The 9,988-nt window shown below is 35.6% G+C and overlaps 1 protein-coding gene across 2 annotated transcripts; it reads right to left on the bottom strand.

Moving 5' to 3' along the window:
• Positions 1-929: 929 nt before the first annotated feature.
• LOC135154242 (ADP-ribosylation factor 1-like 2) lies at positions 930-7,258 on the bottom strand. 2 transcript variants are annotated; one of them, XR_010293628.1, is made up of 5 exons: positions 7,063-7,252; positions 5,803-5,913; positions 4,946-5,070; positions 3,675-4,272; positions 930-3,239 (listed from the first exon to the last, which is right to left on the bottom strand). XR_010293628.1 is itself a non-coding variant. In XM_064099815.1 (4 exons), the coding sequence occupies exons 1-4, from the start codon at positions 7,205-7,207 to the stop codon at positions 4,108-4,110; spliced, it is 546 nt and encodes a 181-aa protein (XP_063955885.1). In that variant the 5' UTR covers positions 7,208-7,258; the 3' UTR covers positions 930-4,107. The 2 variants fall into 2 exon arrangements, 1 of the variants encoding a protein (XP_063955885.1); XM_064099815.1 differs by having other exon boundaries at positions 930-4,272; positions 7,063-7,258.
• Positions 7,259-9,988: the final 2,730 nt, after the last annotated feature.

Genomic DNA, 9,988 nt, shown 5'->3' with positions numbered 1-9,988 from the left:
ACGCCGTTCCGGTCGCATTGATCTGCTACAATTTTGGTGAAAAGCGGCCGTAGAGCGCTTTTCGACCATCGCCTAAGCGCGAGCGCACCCGGCGGAGGCCGCGCTAGCTGCGTCATGCACGATTGCCCGTTCCATAGGGATGCACACGCACTCACAGAGATACGGAGATCCGTTCCGAGGACCCCCGTTTTCACAAACATTTGTAGTTCCGAAGCCCGTTCCGAGGACCCTCCTTTTTACAATAATCCCGCTCCAAGGCCCCCGTTTTTTGCCTCGCCCGCGGCACACCCCTACCACTTTTTTGGTCGAGTGCCCCCCCCCCCCCCCGGGAGTGATGTAAGGCAAGGACTACTCTTCCATGTTAGCTAAAATGTAATTTGTTTCAAGTTTACTTCAAATTCAGTTTTTCCTTCATGAGGACAGAAAATATTATACCAACTTGGTTATATTTAGATTACTGCCCCAGGGGAATAGGTACTTGGGCGAAAGCGAAAAAATCCCCGATAACTAGGTCTATGGCCTGTGGGAAAGTTGTCCTTGCCCTTTGTCATAATTTACTTACCCAGTTGCCAATTTGAAATCTACAGTCTTAGGATCTCAATTAAAGCAGCCATAACTATCTTATTGCTTATCCGATTTCTTTCAAATTGTCACCATTCTGTTTTATTCATCTTTCTTCTTTCCAACACAACATTGTATGACCAAGGCTGGATTCCCAACAGGCTCAATTTTAGTACCCCAAATTTTTGCTCAGTCACTCTGCTCCCTATTTTGGCCATAATAATCAAGTTCCTAACCTTGTTGTAAAGGTTGTAACATCACCCGAGTATGGTTATAGTTCAGACAAAATTTTATTAAGATACCATATATGTTAAGGTACATACATTAATTCCTGATTATATAAAAATAAGGGAATATAGACACATAGATTTCAAATTTTATACATTTATTCCTGTTCAAATAGTGATTTCCCGCAATGTAAACATATTAGATTATGAGCATGTACAATTACACATACTATCCTATATATACATATTATCTAGCTCCTTTATATAAATATGAATTCAAAAATATTGAGGGAAAGGATGTATTGAAGTATTCACAAGTATGTGTATGCTGTATTATCCGCACAGTTTTTTTGTTGCAGCTCTTAACACTACAAAATGGATCATACATGCGATGCACAACCATCCATTGGCTGAAACATTCATATCATTAATATTCTTATTATCATCTATCAATTCTATTATCATTGTCATTGATATTCTTATCATTATAATTGCCATTAATATTCTTCTTATTATCATAATTATGATTTTTTAAATCATGATCACCATCATCATTATTCATCATTATCAGTAGCAATATAATCACTATCGTCATCATCATTATAGAGTACCGAAGTGTGACGTCATCAATTTTCACAATTAGCCCCATTGAAGTCAATGTATTGGCCTGGTTCCTAACATTTAGAACCAGGCCAATAATACACTGACTTCAATGGGACTAATGTATTCATGAGGTTATATCTAAGGCCCCCATGGAACAATTCCCACCAAATTTTGGTAGTGAGGGCTTTTCATCATGCTCTATCAAAATATGGTATCATAATGCTGAAATGCTAAAAAAAGATTTATGTGACGTCATCACTTCTGTACTCTATAGTTGATCTTTAATAATACAATGCTTGTTATAAGCAGGTGCACCCGAACCCTTAAATGAATCTGGCCTAAAATGTTTACAGCTAAGGTGCAGCACACAAAAGGGGCCTTGTTTTAGTACCAACACATATATGCCCCAACCTGACTTAATTTGGAGCAAGTAAAAACCTTCACCCCCCCCCCACCCTTTGGGTGCTTCCAGCAACTATGGTTATTACTTACTAGTGTGATCAAATCAATCCATTCAAACCTTAACAAAAAGTAATACATGTATGATGTAGGCCTATTCCTTTCACATTACAGATGTATTTGGCAATTGGCAATACGGAAGAAATTGATTTTGAGACTTTTTTAATGTTTAACCATTGTTTTCAATCACAATTAATACTACCTCCTAACAATCAGTATACAATCACGAACAACCATAGATTCTATCTATATATTTACAAAATGCGACCCATACCACTTCCTTTGCTCAGATAATCAAATAAATTCTCTGGATAAATATTGCTACCATTTCACCCAACATCAAGCAGATTTCTCTTTTTTTTTAACATAAAAATTATGCTCATTTCGTGTGAAGTAGGAATGGCATAATTAACATAATTATAAAATAAAGAATCATATTACATGAGGAGCTCAGAATGTGCAAAATCACATGCCTTGAAGCCCCAAGAGACAATTAGCACAACCTAAATAACAAAAATGATATGTTTTGTCTTAAAAACTTACTCATACTAAACAAGAGATGTGCCCCTGGCAGAATGCCTTCAGTTTACAAGCAGAGTGTTTTAACCTTGTGTTATTAATCAACAATTTATCAAATTTACGGAAGAAACATATACATCTAGCTGTATTACTTGTCTCTATTTTTCTGATTGAATACTTCGTATATAGGATACAATTTTCATAAACTATGAAAATAAATGGATAGTTAATTAAAATACATTAAATTTCATAATTTCGTCCTTATAGTTCATTCACCTACAATGGCCTTGGGCCTTCTAAATGTGCCTTTATATTCCTACTCACATAAGTGTCCACACTTTATACTATGTACAATTCTCATGGACTAGAACAAAAATAAGATACACACATTTTTGAAATGACAGTCAAGATTACTTTTTCATGGTTAGAACCTTTTTAAGTTAATTGACCTAAAATAACCTGTACTGGACCCATAGAAATGTTAGCATTAACCATACGTTTGCAGAGGCCCTGTTACAAACAGTATTGTCACAGCGACATCACAACAATAAACTATGTACATCTTGGATCAACAATGTTTTACATCACAATCCAAAAGATGTGACTTATAGTGATTACGATTGATCCGATCAATCGTAACTCTGGAAATCCATCAGTGTCATAATTTTTTCTACGAAAAATTTGCACAATATCCATTGTATGCAAAGACAAGCACATTGAATTTTCAAGAAAACAATGAATGCATGAATATACATTATAGCTAGAAAATACTTTGAACAAACATGCATAATAGATGTTGACGTTGCTAGCCGTCCATAGTTTGCGATTGATAATGATCGGATCAATTGTAACTCTTTGTAAGACGGAGCCCTGAATAATGCTAATGTTGTTTCTGTGGGGCAGTATAGGTATTCTGAGTACATGATATATGATTTATGAAAACAGACAGCCATCTTGTACAAGTTTCATTGGATTTGGTATGCTACTTTTGACATTATATTAAAAATATATATCTCTATCATTGCTTATTGACCTGGGCCCCGTCTTACAAAGAGTTACGATGATCCAATCAATCGTAACTCTATGGAAATCCATCAGTGTCATAATTTTTTCTACAGGAAATGTGCAAAATGTCCTTTGTAAACCAAGGAGAACACACCGAACTGTCAAGAAATAAATGAATTTACAGATATACGTTCATATCTAGAACAAATTTTGAGCAAACATGCATTTTATATGTTGACTTTGCTGGCTTTCCATAGTTGCGATTGATCGGATCAATCGCAAGTTTTTGTGAGACGGGGCCCCTGAAGTGGCCTTGAACCATGGACTTAAAACAAAATCCTTCTCACAAGATTGCTGATACTTACTAAATGATTCATATGCACAGGTTTCAAGAAATAGGAAATCAAAAACTATCTTGAATATCCATAATCTTAAAAATTTTGTGATTTTGTTTTTATCCTGATACCAAAGAATAGTACTTTGACCTTTATTTGATGGCCTAGGCTTTGCAACAATATTCCTTGCACTAACCAAACTAATTCAAAAAAATGAAATTCACTCTGGATATCACATTGGTTTCCATATCAACTGAAGGGAAGTAAAGATAAGACAAAACATGGATAATTTGAGCAAATTTTCTTCAAAATAGAAAAAAAACGTATTTCAACAAATCAAACACAAAACAGACATATCTTTAAAACTGAAGTAGAAACAGATATTGATGAGCATGATATTAATTCTTCCTCTTCTTTAACTCGGAGGACAGCCAATCCAGACCTTCATAGAGACCATCACCTGATGTAGCGCATGTTGCTTGGAGGTACCACGACCGATTACGCAATGTGTTCAAGCCCATGTTTGCTCTCATCTCGTTAGCATCGAGTGCATTCGGTAAATCCTGTACATGAACAAAGAGAAGTGGAGTATATTATCAATCACGGGGGTGGTACATGTATTCTGAAAATCGTCTTATCTTCTCTTCTTGTATCCTTCGTCTCATCACAATGAGATGATAGCTTGCTAATATTTCCTCAAAGCGGAATTCTGAAAATTGTCTTATCTCTGTAAGAAAGTCCCACATTTATCTCCAATACATCCATTCTGCTTTCGCCAACCAATCATATGTATTACCTGAGTAGATCAACAAATTGACAACTCTCTTCTGTAATTATTGACACAAGGCATAATTTCCCTTGTGCCCAAGATGCCTATGCTTTTGCACTATGTATGCTAAAAACATGAGGCGATTCTCCCAGACATGGCATCCTTCACAAAAAAAAATCCTCTTAGTGAAAGAGGTCATAAATAAATCATTCAATGCCTATAATACCATCAATCTTCTGGATGTCAAAAGTAAATTTCCAAGATATTCATGAATAATATTTATGGCGGATCTTGAGGCAACTCTAGAAAAAATACGCTTTCATTTTGGGAAATTTGGGGACGGTTCGAGTCATCATGAGGGCAAACTCACCAGTCACCCTTGTGAATTTCCTACGCTGGTTGCGTCACTTGCAAAATGAAATCATTCAATACTTTAATAGTGATTTATTGTTATTACACAAACTGACCTGTTTGTTTGAAAATACCAAGAGGACTGCATCTCGTAGTTCATCTTCGTTAAGCATCCTATGGAGTTCTTCCTTTGCTTCACCCATTCTTTCCCTGTCATTGCTATCTACTACAAATATGAGACCTAAAAAATAGAAGAATAGAGACAATTACAAGAAATGATGATCATTCTTCTCAACAATCATATCATACTGTCAGCATTAATTCTTCTAGTCATTACTCCACTTTCACAGTTAACTTGGTTACTAGCTTCACAGGCAAGTACAACACCTTTGGCAGTCTTGCATGTATTACATTATTCAATACAGCAACAGTGCTGACTTTGAAGATGAATATTTTTTCATTTATTAAAAAAGTGAGAGAAAAAAATCAGTAATTTGAAAACAAATCCTAAGTTTTCAAATGACCTTTGACATTGGCTTTTCATTTCATATCAATTGTGACATCTAATAACCATCTCAAAAGTATATTAAATTTGATAAATTTAATTTCTAAAAAAATAATAATCTTAAATAATAAACAAAATGACAAGCCTTATCCAAGTTAAATGATCTGATGTAAGTTTTATGGAACTTGGAACTAGCCTTTTATACTTTCAATATTATCTTAAATATTAAAATTCTTAACCTTGGCTATGTTTCATGTTTATGCCATTCATAGTAAAAGTTTACTGACCCTAAATGACCTTTGACCTTGATTACATGACCCGATACTCGTGTCAAATGATCAATGATACTTGGTTACATAATGTCCAAGTTTAATTGAATAGGTCCTTAGACTTTCAAAGTTATGCTGACATTTCAAACACTTAACCTTGGTTAACATTGCATTTCTGCTTTGATCAAATGCTTTTTACCTTGTGTATTTTGGAAGTAGTGACGCCATAACGGTCTGATCTTATCCTGACCGCCGACATCCCACACTGTAAAGCTGATGTTCTTGTACTCCACAGTCTCCACATTGAAACCTAGATGAAAAAAAAAAAACATTCAAAGTCTATTTTTTCTCACAATAAGAGCTTAGTAAACCACTATGGAGACTTGGACAGGATTTCCAACAATCATATATCCTGAAAGACAGAATACAATTTACCACATGTAGTTGGCGTTGGGTGCTGTGATGTGTGCCTGTAATCCATGCTATACATGTATGTACATACATGGAGGAAGAAGGAAGTTACAAATTGATGCAGAGCAGCAGAGGTATGGGGTTCGATCCCTGGTCATGTATTTTGGACAGTGACGAAAAGGTTGGTCCCAGATGTAAATAATCATATCTAAATTGTAAATTGATACATGTCTGAAAAACTCAATTACATAGAAACAGACAGAGAGACACTATTAGGTATAAGATAGATTGACAGTAACATGGGAGAGACAGAGAAAGAAATTTCCATAAAAGGATAAAGGAAATAAGAGTTACAAACATGTTGGGGGGGGTTGCAGAAAATTTTCAGTCTACAACTTGCACATTAAATGTAGCTTGAAAACATCATATTCATGCATATAATTCTACTCTGCACATGATCTCAGAGGGTCATTTGAACTAAAATGGCAAGGTGGTTTTATATCCAATGAGATAAGCATTGAATATTGATGTGTTGATCACTCACATCACATATTCTTTAAAATTGTGCTTTTTTTAATATCATTAGAAAACTAGAAAGCAAGAAATTTAAACTAATAAACTTCTTAGCATCAATGTGGTGCAAACATATCAGAATGGGTAAAATGTAAGTTACAAAAACTTTATCCCCATTTTATAGTGATACAGCATGGATAAAGTTCATTAACCCCAATGACCTTTGATTCTTGGCTGTGCATGTAACCTGAAATTCATACTAAATATATGCAAAACTCGATTACCTTAATGTGAAAGATTTATGAAATAAGTCCTGATTCATGAAATAATTTATGATGACATTTCAATTAATATTTTGAGGTTGATGACACTAAAATCAATTGTAAAGCAACATATTTTTTCTTGCTCATACTACATGCAAGCTGCCTGCATGGATGTAGGTAGCATTAGCAAAAAATATGTCAGCCAGCCACACAACTAAAACAGAAATTTGTTTAAAAGTTTGACGAGAGTTTAGAAGGTGTGCTCTACTCACCAATAGTTGGAATGGTTGTGACAATTTCACCTAGTTTGAGTTTATATAGAATTGTTGTTTTACCAGCAGCATCCAGACCAACCATCAATATCCTCATCTCCTTCTTTCCAAATAGGTTTTTGAAAAGACTTTGAAAAGCCCCCATGATTGAAGCTTCTGATCAAAAGTATGTGGACAAGCTGCACCCTGCACCAGCAAAAGGGAAATAATGAGCAGTATAAACAAGCTTAATTTTACAATAAAAACTCAACACACTGTACTCTATATACAGTTGTGCTCAAAGGTATTCATACATGTACTGCTGACATTTTGAAGGATTTTAAAAGAATTCAATTTATTCTCTAAATAACAAAAGCTAGTGGTTACAAAAGGCTTTTGAATACAAAATATGGCATACATGCTTTTCAGATTAAAATTCTTTCATATTCCACAATATGTAAGAAGCTGCATGTTCAAAAGTTATTCATACCCCTGTTTTCTAACTGAAAGTTAATAATCAATTATGAAATATAGATTCTAGCATTTATTTGCATTGCAATGACGGATGTCGTGATTTTATAACACTCCTCCTTTGCAATTTTCTCTTTCACAATAACAACAAAGGTCAAGTTTATTGGTTTCCAGTTCAATGGTAAAGGTTAATTTTAACCTTCACCTCAATTTTCCTCCACAAATTTTCAATAAGGTTCAGGACAGGGTTTTGGCTTGGCCACTTCAAAACATTGTGATGTCCAAAATGGACAAAACCATTTCAGTCAGACTGCAGGTCCCTATGCTATTGAGCATTCATTGCTGATGGAAATTATGAATTGTGTGAATTGTGAGACTTTCTTTCTCATAATATATAGTAAAATTGAATGTCTTCATACCATAAGAAAGAGAAGTGTTACTCTTTCACATTGGTCACTTCCTTTGAATAAAATAAATTTGAATTTCTGGCATGAAAAGATGCCTCAAAACAGAATTTTCTTCCACTGTTTCCTCTGGCAAATAGTGCAAAATTGACGAGATTTGCGAGTATTATGAAATCCAGACACCAGAGTTCTGATTGGCTGAATATAAAGTTTTCAAAACAACATGCACAGCCCACAGGCAATTTGAAGTCGAGATTACCACATAAACTTGGAGGGGCCCGGCCCAAGCATGCCCAGCATGGGAACTGTTGGAATTTTGCTGGGTGTGTGGTCTCTTTGACCAATCAAAGTGTAGACATATTCTCGTTTTCAATCTGCTAAATGTATTAGTTATTCTTTTCCAATCTATTATCTTCATGTATGTAGACAGTTAGTATGATGGTGGTCCCCAAGTCTGCGCACCTAACGATTTGAGTTAAGATTTAACATGAACTTATTTTTATTTCACAAAATCTTTTGAACAGTTATTAATGTTCCTTACATTAATATAAGTGTACCAAATATCTCATAATAATTTGAAATATAGGATTTTCTTGGGAAAAACCTCGGGCATAATTTTCAGATTGAAAAAAAGATGGTACCCCATGTCTGCGCACCCATTCACTTTGCACGAGATTCTGGTATTTTGATGAGAAAGGCTGCATTTTCAGGCCGTCACATGACATGCCCAAAATTCATTATTTTTTCCATTTTGAGTCAGATTTTTTAATGAATATCTGTCTATATATTGCATGTGAAAAGTTTGTGTTCATTGCATACTTATATCTTCTTTTACTAGATTCGGGCAGATACATTACGTATGTGCGCAGACAAGGGGGACTGTGCAGACTTGGGGTAATTTGCCAGGAATAGGCCTAGAGCCTAAAGTAAAATTTATCATATCATTACGGTATCTAAAAATCAAATTTCGGGGCTCAAAGTCATACAGAAATAAAGTCTAATGTTTAGGGCTTTAGCATAACTGTAAGAATATAAAAAGAAAAAAAAATCATTTTACTAGCCTGTTCTAATGTTACAAAAAAAAACACACACACATGAACTGTCAGTAGAAGTGCACAGCCAATATGGGAGACAAGCTCCCATAGTTATAGACTTACTTTGCAAAAGAACAAAAGAAACACCAACAAAAGCATAATTTTTTCCACCCAAAATTTTGTCTCACTGAGGTCAGAAGCCCATTTGTTTTGTGTGTGGATGACAACAAAAATCCTTATCAAAACAAAAGTAGACGGTGAATTTTTAAAGTAGACGGTGAAAAGGGGTAATTTTTCATGAGGAATCTGCTCATCACATTTTTATTTGCCGCCAAGTTAATCCTTTTGCAGCAAATGTAAACAAAGGAAATTGGTCTCCCAAACTATCTCTGAAATTGGATACCCAAATTCTTTACGAAAGTCTCTGATATTAGAAATAATCTCTCTCGTGACATGGGTGACAGTCTCCAAAAATTGGCCATGCGCGTCTACCAACATGACCAACCATGTCTACGTCAGTACGGTAGTTCTCATTCTGAATTATTTTTCTTTACGATACCAAAACATGAAATTAGATCAATTTATAATGCCATAAGGTGTTTTGGTCCGCAACTAGACTGAAAACTCCGCTGTTTCGGAGGAGTTTTGGGGGGGTGGTTTACACATTTTCCGATTTTTCCCCGGGGGGGGGGGGGGGGGGCCACTTCCGTTCACGAGTGGATACCATGCGCGACCATGAGATCTCAAAAAGCACCTTTAACATGTATTTTCCATATTCTGAATTCACCCCTTGTCTTGTCTTGTCTTTCCGTTAATGCCCACAGTCATTATATTGATTATTATGGCATATGAACGTCAAGCTTGACTTGACCTGAATTTTGCCGGGACCGGCAGGTGCAATACACCGGGTGAACACCCTGCTCTTTGACGAATAGTGTATTGGTTTTAACGTGCATAGGTTGCGACTCTCCTATACACGGGACCAACATTTGCGTCCTTTCCGATGAACGTAGTGTTTTCCAACTGCATTCACACCTG

Source organism: Lytechinus pictus, chromosome 1 (assembly GCF_037042905.1).
Source record: "Lytechinus pictus isolate F3 Inbred chromosome 1, Lp3.0, whole genome shotgun sequence".
Lineage (NCBI taxonomy): Eukaryota > Metazoa > Echinodermata > Echinoidea > Temnopleuroida > Toxopneustidae > Lytechinus > Lytechinus pictus.
Note: the sequence above shows the minus strand (reverse complement) of the source record. Positions and strands in the feature narration are given on the sequence as shown.